The sequence below is a fragment of the Saccopteryx bilineata genome, chromosome 2 (assembly GCF_036850765.1).
Source record: "Saccopteryx bilineata isolate mSacBil1 chromosome 2, mSacBil1_pri_phased_curated, whole genome shotgun sequence".
NCBI classification, from domain to species: domain Eukaryota; kingdom Metazoa; phylum Chordata; class Mammalia; order Chiroptera; family Emballonuridae; genus Saccopteryx; species Saccopteryx bilineata.
This window is the reverse complement of record NC_089491.1, coordinates 134,042,250-134,061,331: the sequence shown is the minus strand read 5'-3', so window position 1 is coordinate 134,061,331 and position 19,082 is coordinate 134,042,250. Positions and strand designations below refer to the sequence as shown.

Here is a 19,082-nt window from a genome sequence, read left to right as displayed (position 1 = left end):
GCTCATACACTGTCTTCTTCTTCTAGCTTCCTGCCCCCGCCCAGGCTCCGCCCCTGGCCCGGACTCCTCCAGGCCCTACAGGCTCAGTAGTCCCTGCCTACCCCATCCCACCTCCCTTAGGCTTGGGGAAGATGGGCTGGTACCCTGAGGGCAGGGATGTACTGTGCAGCCTCAGTGCCCACCTGGTGATTGGCACCAAAATGGCACTCATGGCTGGACACCTGCTGCAGTGACAGGAAACAGTAAAGTAAGCAGCAAGTGAGGAGCCGGTCCCGTCCTGGGCCCTTGACCCTGCTGACCTGTGAAGTGTGAGGTGGGCACTGGCTCGGCCAGGCTGTCCTCTGAGGGCATCTCTTCCTGCCTCTCTGGCTCGCTGCTTGGCTATGGGAAACAGGAGGCCTCTGAGCCCATTTCTCCCTCACCCCAAACCCTGCCCCAAACCTCATCATTAGGACCTCTGGAGTATGGATCTTAGTGACCACAGCCTGCCAGCCCTCAGGAAAACCTCTCTTCTTCCCAGCTCCCCCATTACACCCCCCCACTCCCAGACCGGAAGTGCATCCAGCAGCTTCCAGGCCTCAGAGAGGGGAGCCCTCCAGGTGCAAGAGATCTGGCAGGACCAAGGGACCAGCCCTCTACCCGTCCCTTGCCCCAAGAACTTACCTTCCCTTTTCCACAGCCCTGAAGAGGGCCCACCAGGCCATTTCGGGGCCCTGCGGCTGGCCAGGGGTTCTTGGAGTCAGAGGACACTGGCTGAAAGTCACCATACTCGGGTTTGGGCTCCCTCCAGCTCTTGGGTGGCAGCTCCTTGCCATCCACCCTAGGAATAGTAGTGCAGAAGGAGATGAGGGAGGCCTTGCTCCCACCTATGGTGTGGGCCTAGTAAGGCACCCCCTCTCTGCACCTGGAAAAGGGGACCATAACCCGGGTGGTTGTCCCTAACCCCTTCTGACACTGGAAACAGTCAGATACTCTAGGGGAAACCATAGAGGAAGAGCAGGCGCAGGGTAGATAGGAGAACGCTCCCAAGGCTATTATCCAGAGTCAAACCTAGAGACCATGCGAAAATGTTGGCAGGTAAAAGGCAGACCTGGTCACATCCTGGTCTACAAACAACATACTTGGCCTGAGAGTGCACTTGCTGTTCCAATCACCTTACCGGGGGCCCAGTTCCTGCAGACATTCTGCTTTAACCTGACTCAGACAGAGCAACTGCAAGGTGGGGAGGCCTCTTCCCTGAACCATTACTCCCAGTGCTGGGTCCACAGCAGGTGCCAAAGGGCAAGATGGAAAGGAGACTCTCCTTGTTCTAGAGCAGTGGTCTCCAACCTTTTGTGGGCCACGGACCAGTTTAATGTCAGAAAATATTTTCATGGACTGACCTTTAGGGTGGGACGGATAAATGTATCACGTGACCAAGACAAGCGTCAAGAGTGAGCCTGAGACGCATGTAACAGAGGAAATCTGGTCATTTTTAAAAAATAAAACATTGTTCAGACTTAAATACAAATAAAACGGAAATAATGTAAGTTATTTATTCTTTGTGGACCGGTACTGGTCCGCGGCCCGGGGTTGGGGACCACTGTTCTAGAGGATGGGTAGTCAACCTTTTTATACCTACCGCCCACTTTTGTATCTCTGTTAGTAGTAAAATTTTCTAACCGCCCACCAGTTCCATAGTAATGGTGATTTATAAAGTAGGGAAGTAACTTTACTTTATAAAATTTACAAAGCAGAGTTACAGCAAGTTAAAGGATATAATAATAATTACTTACCAAGTACTTTATGTCAGATTTTCGCTAAGTTTGGCAGAGTAAATCTTTATAAAACAACTTACTATAATTAAATCTTTTTATTTATACTTTGGTTGCTCCACTACCGCCCACCGTAAAAGCTGGAACGCCCACTAGTGGGCGGTAGGGACCAGGTTGACTACCACTGGTCTATATGGGAAGCCCCCAGAGTAAGACCTTCATCAGGCCATGGTTCGGAAATAGCATTCCCTTGACTACTGTGTGCAGGCACTTAGGTAGGCTACTTCATCTGATACTGGATAAAACCTCTCTTCCCAAATGAGAAAGGGTCTCAGCAAGTCCAATGTCAGAGAACCAGAGAGGAGGGGAACTGGGCACAAATCTCCCCACCTTTCCTCTTTTTTTGTGACAGAGACAGAGAGACACAGAGAGAGGGACTGATAGGGACAGACAGACCAGAAGGAAGAGAGATGAGAAGCATCAATTCTTCATTGCAACTCCTTAGTTGTTCATTGATTGCTTTCTCATATGTGCCTAGACCAGGGGGGCTTCAGCAGACCTAGTGACCCCTTGTTCAAGCCAGCAATCTTGGGCTCAATCAAGTTGGTGAGCCTTGCTCAAACCGACGAGCCCGCACTCAAGCTGGTGTCCTCGGGGTTTTGAATCTAGGTCCTCCGCGTCCCAGTCCAACATTGTATCCACTGAGCCACCACCTGGACAGGCTCCCCAACTTTCCTATTAGTCAGGCCACTAACCCCCAGATACTTTGGTGCCATGTTGCTGGATCTCTAACCCCTTTTGACCTCTGTAAAGCGTAAGCTTCTAGGCCAGACAGTCCCAAGTCAACAACCACCTGCTGAGTAGTCCAAGGTCCTTACCTGTTGAGCAGCTGCTGCATGAAGGTGTCTGCACCCTGGTACATGCCAGTCAGCTGGCCCTGGCCCTGCCCCAGCCCTGCACCGGGCCCTGACACTGCTGTCCCGGGCCGTGGCCGGGCCCTGCTGCTCAGGTAGGCCTTCTCCTCCTCTAGCGCCCGGCGCAAATCTTCCGCCTTAGCCATCAGTTTGGAGATGTTGAGGCTCTCTGCCTCCAGCTTCCGGGATTCCACCTTGGCCTCCTTACGGAGTGGGGAGCCCCTGCTGGCCCCCTCCTTGCTCTTGGTGGCCTCTGTGCGGCGGTTCAGTGCTGGCAGCTTGCTCTTCTTCAGGCCAAACCAGCTGGCAATGCTACTGGTGTTTCGGTGCTTGGCCTCGGCGCCCGGTGCCCGCTCCTGGACCTGGAGCCGCAGCACGTTCTCCTCGATGCCCTTCATCACCTTCTCCTCAATGGCTGAGTGTGGGGCACGCCCCTCAGGAACTTGGCTTGGATCAGCGGGGCCAGGTGCAGAGGGTGTGGGCTGCGCCATAGCGGGTCCACAGTCTGTCCAAGGTGGGCCCTTCCCCTTGTCAGACTTGGGGGGCTCCCTGGTGGCTGGTGGGGCCACAGGTCGAGGCACCACCTTGGTAGGTGACTTGGAAGGTAGCTTTGTTGGGCTGCCGTGGGGGCTCTTATTGGGCTTGCCCAGGCTGGGGGCTGAGGTTGGCACTTTGACAGGGGTGCGGGGTACCTGGGGGCACAGGGCTCCTGCCAGCCGACTCTTGGCCAGCTCCACTTTGGTGAGGCAGCTCCTTGGTGAGACAGGCTCCAAGTCCACCCGGGCCCCCATGGAGTGGGAGGAGTAGACTCGGGCCCCAGGGTCACTGAGGAGAGTGGGATCCTGCTGCTTCAGGCTGCTTGTGCCCAAAGCCACTGTCCCCCGCAGGGCTCCCTTGGCTTCTAGCTGCTCAAGGGGCCTGGGGCTGGAGATAGCCATGTGTCCAGTGCTCTCCCCTAACCTTCCTGCTCCCCGCTCCTTCTCGGCACAAGGTCTGGTTAGCACCCCGTTCTTCTCTGGGCCGTGGGGCCCATCGGGGCCAGTCTTCAGTTTCCCCAAGGCTGCTAGTCTGTCCCGCAGAGGTGTGTAGCCAGAATCTCCAAGTCGCCGCCCTGCACCCTGGCTGGGCTTCTTTGCTGAGCTGCCAGGGGTCCTGCGGCCAGGATGGGGAGACTCCAAGACTGCCTTGTCCAAACTCTTCTCCTGGGGGCTCCCACAGGGGCAGGATTCTGGGAGGCAAGGGCTAGGGGGTGCTCCAGGGCTTCTGAGGACCTCAGAGGCCTGTTGTATTTCTAGAGCTAGCTGTGGGTAGGTGGGCACCTGCAATGGGGATGGAGGTGGCTCTGGAGAAGGCCCCCTAAAGGTGCTCCGAGAAAGGTCCAGGATGTTCTCGTAGCAGGGAGACACCGCCGATCCAGGGGACAGTGTGGTGGACAAGGCTGGCTGGGGAGGTCGGAGCTGTGCAGAGTCCAGGGCTGTGGAGCAGGGTGAAGGGCTGGTGGGCAGGCCCTGTGCCCCTTCTGGAGACAGCTCTCCTCCACCCAAACCCTTTCGGGCCAGCAGCGGGGAGGGGCTGCCATCTGAGCCACTGTTCCGGCAGGGGATTCGTGAGTTCCGGGGGAACTGAGGGCTGAGCTGGGGGCCTCCTGGGCTGGGGACCTTCTCTGAGGCTGAAGGCAGCTTTAGAAACTTGAGACCTCTGGCTGGAGAGGGCAGAAGGGGTCCCTGGGCTTCCCCAGGAGAAGAAGGGCCAATTTGGAGCTTGCTTTTCACCTGAGATGAGGAGTGGGGGTGGCCAAGTCGTGAGCCCAGGGGGGTATCCCCCGCACCAATGAACATGCTGAGGAACGGGAGGGGCTCCTGGCCCTCTGAGGTAGCACCAAAGCCCGGCCCATGAGCCTCTGGGGTGCCCCCACCCCAAGCTGACTTGGGCAGGCCTTTGGACTTGGACAGTTGTAGGGGCTCCTGGTCTGGGGAGGATGGCTGCCCAGGACTGGGGTGGTCCCCATTGAGTGGTCCAGCAGCCCCGGCCAGGAAGGCCTGTAGGTAAGACTCGGTGTCCTCAAGGAGCTGGCCTAGGTTCAACTGTTTGTGGGCCAGGGCCCCGAGCAGGGTGTCAGGGCTGGGTGCCTCATTGGGGTCCCCTGCCTCATCAGAAGAGGAGGAGGAGCTGCTCCCTGGGGCACAGGGCAGGCCAGAGACGGCACCAGGGGCCTTGGGGGAGCCTCTACGAGGGCCCCAGGGCCGCCCAGCACCCTCTCCCTCCCTAGGGTTCCCCAAGAGGTGCTCCCAGTGTAGCAGGCCTCCTAGGCCACCAGGGCCTAGTAGCAGGTAGGGGGCCCAGGGTGAGGGTTCAGGCTGGGGTGGGCCGCACAGCTCGCCATTGATGGGCTCGGGGGAGCCAGGACGCTCGCTTGGAGGTCGCCATGGTGTGGCAGGTGAGCAGAGAAGCAAGGGGTCAGTTTCTTCTAGGGCTCTCAGCACCTCCAGGATCTGGGCTTTCTTTCGAAGGAATGGGGACAGGGCATCCAGCGCGGAGGGTGGGGTGACCGGGGGTCCTGGGCCTCCTGGCCGCAGTTGTTGCTCCCAGCACACCTTGGGGGAGAAACAGCATGAGGAGACCATGTGCAGACCCAGGACCTGAGCTGCACAGAACCTCAGTATGCCAGGAGCAGAGCTGGCCTGGTTTTGTCTGTGTCCCCGAAAGGGATCGACTGCTTCTGGGATATGATGGCTCACGCTCCTCAAGGGTCACTGAGCCCTGGTTGGTCCAACTCTTTTTCCCTGCACGACGGGCGTTGGGTGGGCACTCCACCTCCCTTCCTAGTTATCCCAGCCCCAGTCACCCACACTTACCACTGCTACTTGCATGGGCAGGGCTGGCTACCCACAACACGTACAGCTCTGCCTGCCCAGGGCAGGGAGGCCTGTTCATTTTTTAGATTTTTTAGGCTCCAGAAAGAACACAGAGACTCTAGAAGGGGATGTGATGTGACCAAGTCTTAAGTCAGTCACTGCAGGTAAGCCTAGGCCTTCTTGGCTCAGACAGCTGCCTTCTCCATGGAGAAGGGACTAGGAACGACTGACTACTGCAAGCTCTTCCTGGCTTTTGTGTGGCCTCTTCTTGCACCCAGGCCAGGCCAGTGTGACATTGTGGTTTACACCATGGGCTCTGGAACCAGACTATGTAGGTTCAAGTACCACATCTACTATTTAATTATTAACTAGTATTTGGCAAGTAACTGAATCTCTAAGCTTCATTGTATCATCTGTAAAATGGATGGTAATTATGTTTAACCTCATAAAATAAGACAGCTGAGATCCAGGTGTTCAGCACAATGCCTGGCAGAGAGGGAGCTATCACTCTTACTGCAATATTAACACATTCGCTTTCAAGGCCAGTGCAATCACAATACTGGCAAGAAAAATGGGGTCTGTTTTTCTTGGTATGAGGTGATGGCTGAGGGCTCAGACCCAGCCTGGACAAGGATCTGTGTACCCCCTGGGACTTAGGAGACAGCAATGGAGGCAACTGACAAGCCCATAGCCAGCAGAGCCAGACCACTGTGCCTATACCTCCTACCTCTCTCTGTGCAGCAAAGTGCCCCAGAGGCAGCGAGGTGGCCAGTCCCTCAGTGGAGCTCAGGGAGGGGGAGGCTGGTGGCTCAGATGGTGGCTGGAGCGGGGTGAGTGGAATCTGCAGAGAGAAGGAGAATTAGCACAGGTGCTGTCCCAGGTCCCTACTCCCTCATGAACTAGGTCTTGTCATCCTGGGGTAGGAAACCATTGCTCCTTCAGGGACATCTCCTGGCCCGAGGTATGCTGTCACCACTATCCCCACCACGTGGGCAGAGGAGCCCTGGGAGACCACAGCACAGCAGACTGAAGAAGTATATGGCCAGGTGGCACACAGGTGAGACTGGTCTGGGGGCTTTAGAGAAAGAGGGAGGGTCCTAGGTTGAAGGACAATGGCAGGCCTACCCTAGGGGCCTCTGCAGCTCCAGGACCGCTCTGCTTTTCTTCAGGGCCTCTGCCCCGATTACAGAGGGGGTGAGCAGCGAGGCCCCTTCTTGTTCTGACTACTCGTGACCCCAGCAGCACAGGCTGAGACTAAGGGGAGAGACACTCATTACTGGGTCTCAGAAAAGATGGTGGTGGGAATGATCACTTCTGTCTCCTCTAATGGGTTTCAGAAATTTGTACTCTGGGGATCATGGATCACGGATCACTTCTCTCTCAGACCCTGTGAATGTTACTTCCTTCGCTTAGGCATCTCAACAAGATACCTGTCAACTTTAACTCTTCCCTGTCTCTCATTCTCCGTAGCTTTTAAATCTTGGATCCATAGTGTCTCTCTGCCTCCCCTCTGCCCACATGCAGCTGCTCCTTCAGCCCAGATCCTCACACCTCTGGCTACTCAGCATCTCTTTCTCTAGGACCTGGGTGGCTTTTCGATCTCCACTGTAGAAGGTAGCCTAAAGCATCTCTCCCCCCCCCCCCCCACAAAGCATCTTTTTGTCAAAGCCTCCTATGCCTCCCCACTGAAGACAAGTCTGAATTCCTCTGCTGGCATTGCAGGCCCGGCCGGCCTGTTCTTCCCTGATGCCGTCTCCAGCTCCGTCTTCCTCACTGCGCCTTCACACACCCTTTGTTCTAGCCTCGCCGAACAGCTTGCTGCTCCCTAGGCTTCCCTCTCTTCCTTCCGCAGGGATTCCCTTTTCACTATCCCCTACTCCACTCTTTTAGAATCCCCCATCCATCATGGCCCAGGTCCAACTCACCTCATTAAGGGAACCGTCTCCAGCCATCTGTGACGGTCTCCCCTCCCTCTGGCTCTTGGACAGTACTGCCACACTCTGCTTTGTACTACCGCTCTCTGCAGACCTGCCTTAGCTTCCGCAGCCCCAGTCTGCAGGGGCTACGTTCACTCTGCACAGGCCACAGCCCTGCCCAGTTCCATGTGTGTTGGCAAAGGCATTCTCACAGTAAGAGCTTAATTAGCATTTCCTCAATGGAGCTTTCATCCTAGCAAAGCACAACTTGGGAATAACATTAATAATGATAAACAGCTGCCAAATATTGGCTATCTGCTATGGGCCCAGCTCCATATATTATCTCACTTAATCCTCACAACACTCTGCAATATAGGTATCCTTATCCCCATCTATAAGGAAAAATTGTGGTTTGTAAGATTATATAATTTGCCCAAGGTCACAAATTAGCTAAGTTAGGAAGACAGTCCAAGTTTATCTGAGGCCAAGGTTCATGCTCTTTCCATGATGTCATGTTACCTCTGGGAAAGATACATCTATTGCCTCAAATCCCAAAATTCATTTCAAAATCCCAAATTCAAATCCCAGAATTCATTTAAGGAAAAGAGAAACAATGTAAGAATGACCCACACCTCTTTTATCACCAGTTACTGAGAAGGGTACGGATGAGGAGAGATCGGCCAGTGCGGTCCGACCTCTGGGAACTCCAGGGTGGACCTGTAGCAGGGTGAGCGCCAGCGTGGGGCGGGGGCTGCACGGTCCTTGCTGCCGATTCAGCCAGCTCTGTGCCAGGCTGGTGGGCAGGGGCTCTAGAGGGGCCATAGTGACAACAGGCTTCCTCTGCCAAGGGTCAGGCTTCCCAGGGAGCTGAGGGCATCCTGCTCAGGGTCTGGGAGCCAAGAGCTGCCTGGCCCATCTCTTCCTGTCAAAGTCGGAGGTGGGGTGAGGGGTGTGCCGGCTGACTTCAGAGCCTGCTGTTCACCTCGGGTACTTGGAGCTACTACTGATCCTCCCACCCCCATTTCTCACCCTATCCTTGAGGCCTCCTGATAGAATGATCCCAAATGACATAACTGAGACCAGCATTCACTCCTAGTTGGCTCCTGCTTTTCCTGGCTAAGGCAGATGTCAGGGCTAGAAGCAGGTACCGGGGTCCAGGGCCATGCCTGAGTCAGAAGGTGAGCATACAGGGTGGGACAAAAGTAGGTTTACAGTTGTTCATACAAAAAACAGTACTATAATTGGCCTGACCTGTGGTGGCACAGTGGATAAAGCATCGACCTGGAAATGCTGAGGTAGCCGGTTCAAAACCCTGGGCTTGCCTGGTCAAGGCACATATGGGAGTTGATGCCTCCAGCTCCTCCCCCCTTCTCTCTCTCCTCTCTCCCCCTCTCTGTCTCTCTCTCCCTCTCTCTGTCCTCTCTAAAAATGAATAAAAAACAACAACAAAAAAACAATACTATAATAAATAATAATATAAGAATAATGTCTGTGTTTCTTGCACTCACAACTCTTATTAAGCCTTCTTTTTTGCCCCACCCTGTATGCAACACGCACACATACAGAATTATCTGGTCAAGTGCCATTCCTGACCTCTTGGTGACACCAAGCACTGGGTGCCTTCCACCTGGTCCCACCCTTGACTCTGGCTAGGAAGAGGCAGTGCAGTGGCCAAAGGGGACCCTTGGGAGTGTGAAATAATTACATTTTCAGCCTCCACCCATTCCCCACACAGGGTGAGAGCAAGCTAGAACCTTCTCTTTCAACAAGCAGGATTCCCATGCAACTGGGAGGGGAGCACTTGCAAGGTGCGGGACAGCCCAGCTTGAGAGGACCTGGAGTTTTCACCCCACCTACGGCTCAGATCTATTAGGTTAGGCAAGCCTTCCCTGCACGGACTGCCCCCAGAATGAAGGGGAACGGCTGGACAGCTGGCTTCTGTAGATATTTGGGAAAAAAGGAGTGGTGATAATGATGGGGCTGGGGGAAGAAGGAAACTGGTGCGATGAGAGAAGGAGAATGGCTTATACCCACCTGAGGGAGGGAGCCTGTCGTGAGCTGGAGTTTCTGCTGAAACAGGGCGCTCAGCATCTGGTTCTGCCGTTCCAGGTCAAACACCCTCTTCTTCAGCTTGATGCACTCCTCGCGAAGGTCCTGTCATACCCAGGGGGCAGGGGGAAAGCAGGAGACCATGGTGGGGTGGGGCGGAGCAGCATGAGCACGCACAGTCCACTTCATCAGAACAGTGGGCACTCCTACTGAGCATGCCCTTCTCCTGCAATCTCCTGTGAGGGCACTGAGCCTGTCTATATTTACAGCTATCAGATCTTCAGGGGATGGGAAATTCTCTAAAGTTAACCACTCCTGGTGGAAGGAAAATCCCATTCCCATTGGTAACTTCCCCAATCCTGGAGTCAACGCCCTACCTCTTAGAAACCACATACCACAGAAAGGTCCATACAGAGTGGACCATATGTCAAGAAGTTACCCACAGGCCTGTCCTATGCTGGCACAGTAGACAAAACATCGACCTGGGATGCTGAGGTTGCTGGTTTGAAACCTTGGGCTTGCTGGGTCAAGGCACATATGAGAAGCAACCAATGAATAACTAGGGTGAGGCAACTATGAGTTGATACTTCTTGCACCCCCATTCCAACTCTGTAAAATCAATAAATAAAATCTTTCCAGTGACCCTAGGCTTCAAGCCAGCAGCCTTTGGGCTCAAGCCAGCAACCATGTGATCATGTCTATGATCCCATGCTCAAGCCGGATGAGCCCTCACTCAAACCTTCAGGGTTTTGAACCTGGATCCTCATGTCCCAGGTCAAGCTCTATCCACTGCACCAACACTGGTCAGGCAATAAATGAAATTAAAAAACAAATAAGTTATCCATAGTACTTGTGCAAGTATTTAGATGCCACCTTATGCTCACATCAACATTGCTTTCAGGGCCATTACAACCTGGAGAAATGAGCTGGGGCCAGGATAAGGGAAGGATTCAACCCCAAATCAGTTCTTATAACTCAAGAGATCTGGCCTTATCTATCCCATCCATACCTCCAGGTAGAACAGTGCAGCCCTGTCTGAAGTGAGGAAGCAGGGGGAAGGTGTGGAGGTGTGGGGGAATGATTGGGCCAATAAGACATTACCACCTATCAAACCAGGCTCAGGGGTCCCCAGGAAGGACCTCCCCTGTGGTATCCAGGGCCTCCCCCAGGGATGCTGGCTTAGGGGTGAGAATGTCTCCCATGACCACTTACCTTTTGGTTCAGCAGCGCCTGCACCACATGATTGGCAACCTGAGGACAGAAAACCCCAAAGCAGAGCTGTCAGCTGACCCAGCCTCTGTCTGGAGGAGACAAGTTATACTCCCCCAACCCGCCCAGCATCAGTCCCACCGCAGACCCCACAGACCTCGTCCAGACAGCGCTCATAGGTCTCCCGCTGGTTTTCATTGGCCTGGGCAAGTGCTGAGTTCTCTGCCTGCAGGTTTAGTAAGAGCACAAAAAAGAGGCTATGGGATCATTCTTCCCTCAGGGATAATTCCTTCTGGGGAAGGGGAGGAGGCAAGGAGTCTACTAACTACATCCCTGCCCAGCTCTTGGTTCTGGTTGGACTCTGCCATGAGGAGGCCTATAGAAATGGGCATTAAGAGGGCAGAGCTCAGCCTGACCAGGCGGTGGCGCAGTGGATAGAGCATCAGACTGGGATGCCGAGGACCCAGGTTCCAGACCCCGAAGTCGCCAGCTTGAGCGCGGGCTAATCTGGTTTGAGCAAAAGCTCACCAGCTTGGACCCAAGGTCGCTGGCTCAAGCAAGGGGTTACTCGGTCTGCTGAAGGCCCACAGTCAAGGCACATGTGAGAAAGCAATCAATGAACAACTAAGGTGTTGCAATGTGCAATGGAAAACTAATGATTGATGCTTCTCATCTCTCCGTTCCTGTCTGTCTGTCCCTGTCTCTCCCTCACTCTGACTCTGTCTCTGTAAAAAAAAAAAAAAAAAGGGTAGAGCTCAGCCTGCAGTTCGAAGCCCTGGGCTTGCCTGGTCAAAAAACATGCAAAAAGCAATCAATGAACAACTAAAGTGAAGCAACTATTAGTTGATACCTCTCACTCCCTCTCCCTTCTCTGTCCTCTCTGTAAAATCAAGAAATAAAATCCTAAAAATAAATAAATACATAAATAAACAAATAAATAAAAGAACACAGCCCAGATGTCTGGTTTTTTGTAAACTTCAACCTTAGTCAGTGAGGTTGCAGGGGCTGGGGAGACAGAGTGGCCTGGAGGACCTAAAGTGGGGGGTGCCAAGAGTAAACCTTATTTCCCTGGGAGAGGGCTGCTGGAGGGAGGAGGGCAGGGTCTTAAGAATGTGACATTTGCCTGACCTGTGGTGGCGCAGTGGATAAAGCGTTGACCTGGAATGCTGAGGTTACCGGTTCGAAACCCTGGGCTTGCCTGGTCAAGGCACATATGGGAGTTGATGCTTCCTGCTCCTCCCCCCTTCTCTCTCTCTGTCTCTCTCTCTCCCTCTCTCTCTCCTCTCTAAAAATGAATAAAAAAAAAAAAAAAAAAAAAAAAAAAAAAAAAGAATGTGACATCTAAGGAACCATGTCCTTGTTGCTCAACTCCTCAGTGCCAGGTCATCTAAACCCTTTTTCCTATGGCCTTTGTAACCACCCCTTTCTTAGAGCCAGTTGGGGCATGAAAGTGGGGGAGAAGAGGGGTAAAGAAGGGAGACATTTAGGGGTCAGGACAGCCCTGCTCCTTGCATGCCTCTTGTCCCTGAGCTGGCACCATGCCCAGAGAGCTAAGAGCAAGGAGAAGGCTCCTCAGATGAGATCTGCTGAGAGATGTACATTTCCACTCCAACCTAGCGAAGGGGGCAGAGAGGAAGGTCTACCACACCCAAAACACCTACATCAAGCTTACAGGAAAGGGCATCCCCGATGCCCCACCTTGCCCCTGCCCTACCTCCAGCTCCCGCAATCGGTGCAGAAGCTCCTGGCAGGTACCCGGCTCCATGCTGCCATCACCACCCTCTCCTGGCCTCAGGTTTTCAGGACTCGCAGCCGGCTGGTCCATGGCCTCTGACATCAAGCCCTGGGAACAAGTGAGAGAAGTCCGGGCAGGCTACTCCAGGGCCCCGGAGGAAGTGAGGAGGAGAAGAGGACAAAGACAAAACTTGTCAGTATTCTCGGACTGTAGCTCAATGGGACCAATTGGCCATGGACACTGTAACAACTCAGGGTCAGGCTAAGTCTCTCCCGGTCAAAGGACAGACAAAGACATTCTTCCCATCTTAAGAATAAAACCATTGTTTTGTAACTGCACTTGCCCTGTAACAGGTCACATAGACACTGGCCAGATGAGAAACTTGAATTCTCCGCTGAGATTGGCCCTTAACTGGCACACTGTATCTTCCTGGGCAACTGGGAGGTGCCCTGAAACTTGCAAGGATCCTTACTCCCACGAGGCCCAGCGACGCGTCTCTTGTTGCACGCTGGTCCTCTGCAGGAGTCTTGGCCCTGTCTCCCACTTTCCATTTCGCCAGCTCCTTCCTATTCATTCTTCAGGGCTCCCAACCCATGTCCAGTCAGGACCTGTACCTGCCTCCCCCAGACTGACAATTCCATGAGGGCAGGGACACTATATTCACTTCACTGCCCGGGCTTACACTTCCTGGTGTAAGACCTGGTGGTAAGAGACAGACTGATCACTCAATAGACTCATCTGCCACTGCCTGAACACAACCCAGCCAGGCTTCTAACCTGAACTGTGCGTGTGACCCCCTCACCCAACCCCACCATTGCCATGGTTACTGGCTGTACTGAGTAGGTTTCATCTTCCATTTGAGTTTCAATTTCTCTGCCAGAGGAAAGCACTCATTTCCTTCTTCTGCACAAATATTGTGGAAATTTCCAGTGGATGGGAAACCCTTCCTAATGTAAAAGGGTGGAGGCCCCGGTCCACAACCAACTACTTGCCTTTCTGCCCCATTGAAGCCCGCACAAAAGGAGCTTAGCACTTTGGGACCAAGGAAGAGAGGAACTCAGCAGCTCATCAATCAGGCACTGAATGCTCTCTCCTCCATCCTCCACGGTGGGGCACAGGGGGCACTCTCTGTCCCAGGCCTCCTCCTCCAGTCCCATCACCAGCATACAAGGCCCCAGGGCCCCTCACCTGTGTCAGCCGCCTCAGCCAGGCTGGCACACTCACTCCAACAGCCAGAATGGTCACCTTGCCTGTGGAGAAACAGAGGGAGATGATGTCGGTCATGCATTCCATGAGCACTTATCGGGCTTTTGCTATGTGCTAGGCGTTGGGCTACAGCGGTGAGCAAGCCAGTGAAAGCCCTGACTTTAGCTTCCATTCTACTGGGGGAGGCAGAAAACACACAGATAAACCAAGGAACATACGCTGGGTCCTGGTGAAGCACTGAGAGGTGACAGTTAATCAGAGACCTGAATGAAGTCCAGATGAAATCCTGGGATAGAAAAAGCATTCTGGGTAGAGGAAGAGCAAGTGCAAAGATCCCAGCTCTCAGCCAGGAATCAGTCAGATACCAGATAGAAATGAACAGCAACACATGGTGCTTTATGGCCCCTCCACAACCTAAGTCTTCTTTAATCCTCATCACCACAGGGGGAGTTAAATGCTATTACCAAAACCTATATTGAGATAAGGAAACCAAGGAACAGGAAGTTATACTTGCATACACTGAGTGTATCCCACGTGCTTCCACTTTCTCATGCACCAATACATTTGACTCTCCTACCAACCTTGTCAGGGGAGCACCAGCCTGGGGAGGAAGCAGGCTCTGGAGGCAAAAGATGCAGCCCATACCATATGGCTGGTTCACAAAGCACACTGGACAGGCTTGGCTTTCACACACACACCCCGGGGCTGCTCTGTACACAAGCTGTACTGTAAACTCCTTATATTCATTAAGCTCTGTACAGTCCCAGCACTCCTGGATTATAGTGCAGTTAAACAGATATCTGGGTTAGAATCCCGACTCTACAATATCTGTTTCCTCACCTGTACAATGCAGATAAGAATACTAGGCAGAAGGGGTTCTTGGAAGATGAAACGAGATCATGCATATAGAGTGCCATGCATGAACTCAGTAAGTGGAGGCTTTTCGTGTTATTACATCCTGACGCAGGCACAGTGCAAAGTCCTGCAATGAAGCCTGCTGCGACATTCCTCCGTTTCCGGTCTATACCCAGGTAGGCAGACCCTGAGTCACAGGCTCCTCACCTTGGGGTGCAACTTAGGGGCACCTGAAGATCTGAGAGGCCCTGCCCTTAGGGGCTCCCCCTCTGCCAGCTCTCCAGCCCCCGCCCAGCCTTTACTCTTCTCTGCCTGGCTAACAGCAAATAGGAGAACACTTCTTCCTGAGTGGGAAGTAGGCTCCTGAAAACTAGAAGAAAAGGAAAAACTGTAGTATTTCTTTTTTTTATTTTTTTTATTTTTTTTAATTTTTATTTTTAATTTTATTTATTTATTTTAGAGAGGAGAGAGAAAGGGAGAGAGAGAGACAGAGAGGGAGAAAGAGAGGAGAGAAGGTGGGGAGGAGCTGGAAGCATCAACTCCCATATGTGCCTTGACCAGGCAAGCCCAGGGTTTCGAACCGGCGACCTCAGCATTTCCAGGTCGACGCTTTATCCACTGCGCCACCACAGGTCAGGCTGTAGTATTTCTTTTTAACACTCTTCCACAATCTGAAGTCCTCTGTTATTATTTTTTCTTTTATTTTTAATTGAATTTATTAGGGTGATATTGGTTAACAGTCCTCTGTTATTTTAACATCATATAAATGTATCTACTATAACTTCATTTGCTTATAACATTATGATGTTCAATATATTTAGAAACGGACAGGCTCAGAAAAAAATTTAAAAAACTGGCCCTGGCCAGTTGGCTCAGTGGTAGAGCCTCGGCTTGGCGTGCAGGAGTCCCAGATTTGATTCCCGGTCAGGGCACACAGGAGAAGCGTCCATCTGCTTCTCCACCCCTCCCCCTCTCCTTCCTCTCTGTCTCCCTTTTCCCCTCCCACAGCCAAGGCTCCATTGGAGCAAAGTTGGCAACAGAGCCACGCCCTGGATGGGCAGAGCATCGCCCCCTGGTGGGCGTGCCAGGTGAATCCCGGTCGGGCGCATGCGGGAGTCTGTCTGCCTCCCCGTTTCTGGCTTTTAGTATTCAGAAAAATACTAAAAAAATAAAATAAAATAAAAAACTCAGGAAATATCCTCCTTCCCACATACACAACCAAGGGTTAAAACCAAAAATGGCCTTGGGTTACTTCTTCCTTTGGGCCAGTTCCACCCCACCATGCACGTGTCTGGGCTCTCATCCACTGGCGGCCACTGGAGGCTCCCCGGCCCTGCTCTAGGAGAGACCTGCCACCACAGTCACTAGATTTCCCTCAATCCCCTCCGCATTTATTTCCCCAGTGGTCACTCCCTGGGAATAGAGGTGTTGGGACAGTGCTGGGGAGTGTGAAAAACAAAGCTGGAGGGTGAAGGATGGGAGTGGAATGAATAGGGCAGTGTCCAGAGGCAAGGAAGGAATAAAGCTCAAACTGTGGAAAGCTCAAGTCTTATGTTCTTAACAAAAACCAAATTAAGAGTGAAAGTGGTTTAGAATGTCTTTTCCCCCAAAAAATAAAAACAGGGTTCGGCCTCAAGCTCTGAGCAGCCCCTCCCTCAGTAGCAGTAGTACTAAGGGGAGACACAGGGGCCCTGAGTGTATCTTCCCTGATCAGACTGAGGAACTACAGAAGGCACTGGGGACTGGGGCAGCGAGGAGCCTGACGAAGAGGACGAAGCCAGTAAAGGCCCAGCTGGCTTCTGCTAACAGCCCCTGAACCAGAGGTGGAGCCGGCACCAGTGGGGGATGGAAAAGATGTAGTGGTGGACATCCCTGGGCTTCATTTGCTAGACCTAGCAGTCGAAAGTGAGGATGACGATGAGGAAGCTATAGCACTGAGCCACCACAGTTCTGTTCCCATGGACCCAGAACATGCAGAGCTGGTAAAAAGGATGAGGGTTGGAGTAAGCCTGCCTGCACCAGGAGTTCCTGCCTGGGCTTGGGAGATATCAGCTGCCCAGTGGGATGACGTGGTAAAGAAGGCACTCCAAGCCTACAGGCATCCCCTGTCTAGATGTGACCATCTTGAGAGCTGCCTTATCTCCCTACATTCCAGACTGGAACCAGCACAGGATCGAACACATCCCAGTTTGTAATGTCCATTTCCATCTTCCTCATCTCCCTTTCTTTTTCTTTTTCTTTTTTTACAGAGACAGAGACAGTGTCAGAGAGAGGGTTAGATAGGAACAGACAGGCAGGAACGAAGAGAGATGAGAAGCATCAATCATCAGTTTTTTGTTGCAACACCTTAGTTGTTCATTGATTGCTTTCTCATATGTGCCTTAACTGCGGGCCTTCAGCAGACCTAGTAACCCCTTGCTTGAGCCAGCGACCTTGGGTTCAAGCTGGTGAGCTTTGCTCAAACCAGATGAGCCCGTGCTCAAGCTGGCGACCTTGGGGTCTCGAACCTGGGTCCTCGGCATCCCAGTCTGACGCTCTATTCACTGCGCCACCGCCTGGTCAGGCTCTTTTTCTTTTCTTTTTTTTTTTTTAAATATTTATTTATTTATTTATTTATTACAGAGACAGAGAGTGAGTCAGAGAGAGGGATAGGCAGGGACAGACAGATAGGAACGGAGAGATGAGAAGCATCAATCATTAGTTTTTCATTGCGCGTTGCAACACCTTAGTTGTTCATTGATTGCTTTCTCTTATGTGCCTTGACTGCGGGCCTTCAGCAGACCGAGTAACCCCTTGCTGGAGCCAGCGACCTTGGGTTCAAGCTGGTGGGCTTTTTGCTCAAACCAGATTAGCCCGCACTCAAGCTGGCGACCTCGGGGTCTTGAACCTGGGTCTTCCGCATCCCAGTCCAACGCTCTATCCACTGCGCCACCGCCTGGTCAGGTGCTCTTTTTCTTTTTTTAAAAGACTTTATTCATTTTAGAGAGGAGAAAGAGAGATAAGGGGGGAGGAGCAGGAAGCATAAAACTCCCATATGTGCCTTGATTGGGTAAGCCCAGGGTTTTGAACCAAAGACCTCAGTGTCAGGTTGACACTTTATCCGCTGCGCTACCACAGGTCAGGTTCCCTCTCCCTTTCCACATCAAGGCAAATCAAACTTCTCAGAGACCCACTTTTTTCAGTTCTGTACATGAGGACATTGGCCCAAGACCAACCTACCTTAGCATATGTCACTCTGGAGAATAAAGTGCTTATGTACACAGACAGCGAATCAACCAACCAACCAACCAGTCAATCAATCAAGGCATCTAGGTTAAACTTGAGGCTCCAAATGTGAGAACTGGCTGTGGGTCATGTACATGTGGTGTTATATGTGTCAAAGAGGGCAGAGACCCACACATGGCACAGAACCAATCATCCACCCTCTAATCTTGGCCCGGTGGGTCTCAGTGCAGGGAGGCCTGAGTCCCACTGTGACCTAGGGCATACTCTCCAAGTGATAAGCCACCCAAGAGCAAAAACTCTGCCATGTGTGTCTCCATATCCCTGGCTGGGTCTAGCGAGAAGAGGCTCCAGAGATGTCGGCTGCAGGAAGCGATGTTTGCTGTCTTTGGCCAAGGTGGTCTGGCCAACTCAAGAGAAGAGGCCTTCTCTGTGACTTCAGGGTCACAAGGAGAAGGCAGGAAGCTTCTGGTCAGGGTGAAGAGTCATAGAGAGAAGCCTGCATTTGAACTTGGTGGTGGGGAAGGGCACGCGCTATGAGTCAGACCAGAATTTGAGTTCAAGATTTCTATGGTGTTAGGAAAACTTCCTGCATCTTTACACTCCTCTGGGGAATGTTCAAGTCCAGAGAGATACTATCACCACTAGCTCCCAATCAGCCTAATGAGGTTCTTCCAAGTCTGGGTTTTCTGCCTAAATCTCCTGAGGAAAAACCAACCAAGGTCAATTCCTCAGTGGTTGTCCCTGCTGGGTGTCCCTTGCCCCAGGGGCTTCCTCCTTCCCCCAGGCCCACCACTACTCACAGATTCTTATTCAGTCTGACCTGGGCTGGGAAAACTCCCAGCCTGCATTTTTCAGGATAGCCCTGGTTTCAAACATTCTTCCGGTGGTCCCACAATACATCCTGGGTGTTGGATGTTGGGTCTGGAACACATGAGGCCAGCTGGGCTGGGTAGGGATGACTGCAGGGGGTGGAAGCCCCAACTTGAACTGCTGGTTTCTCCCGCCAGAACTGCCAACCAACCAGCCACCAACCAACCAGCAGCTTCACCTCCCATAAAGGCCTGATTCAGAGGGACGTGACCTCAGGGCTGAGAAGAGAGAGGGAGAGGAAGGGAGGAAGAGCAAAGCCTTTCTGGCTAGTCCTGGGAGTAGGGGGTGGGAACAGTTTGCAAGTAGCTAGGGACAGGGAAAGGGGAACAGCTGCTTGGGTGGAGGGGAGAGGGGTCATCCTGGCCTGGGGATGCGCTGGCTCAGCCCAATGGCTGTGACTCAGCCTCACTTTGGGGGAGATGTTTGCTGCCCTTGGCCAAGGTGGCTGACCACTATCTCTTCAGCCTGGTCAGTCACTGCCCTAGTACCTACTA

General features: G+C 52.7%; 2 protein-coding genes across 6 annotated transcripts in view; both read right to left on the bottom strand.

Moving 5' to 3' along the window:
* The window catches only part of BCDIN3D (BCDIN3 domain containing RNA methyltransferase), a 119,922-nt gene that overhangs the window by 50,572 nt on the left and 50,268 nt on the right, over positions 1-19,082 (bottom strand). The window lies entirely within an intron of this gene.
* The window catches only part of NCKAP5L (NCK associated protein 5 like), a 73,814-nt gene that overhangs the window by 4,580 nt on the left and 50,152 nt on the right, over positions 1-19,082 (bottom strand). For 3 of the 5 annotated variants that reach the window (XM_066257893.1, XM_066257892.1, XM_066257896.1), the window contains exons 2-10: positions 13,621-13,682; positions 12,412-12,570; positions 10,855-10,923; positions 10,701-10,739; positions 9,474-9,593; positions 6,251-6,364; positions 2,633-5,262; positions 664-820; positions 300-381 (exon numbers count right to left, since the gene is read on the bottom strand). In XM_066257893.1, the coding sequence (XP_066113990.1) occupies positions 300-381; positions 664-820; positions 2,633-5,262; positions 6,251-6,364; positions 9,474-9,593; positions 10,701-10,739; positions 10,855-10,923; positions 12,412-12,534 (3,334 nt within the window). In that variant the 5' untranslated portion in view covers positions 12,535-12,570; positions 13,621-13,682. The remainder of the gene's footprint in view (positions 1-299; positions 382-663; positions 821-2,632; positions 5,263-6,250; positions 6,365-9,473; positions 9,594-10,700; positions 10,740-10,854; positions 10,924-12,411; positions 12,571-13,620; positions 13,683-19,082) is intronic. The other 2 variants (XM_066257894.1, XM_066257897.1) reach the window with 1 other exon arrangement.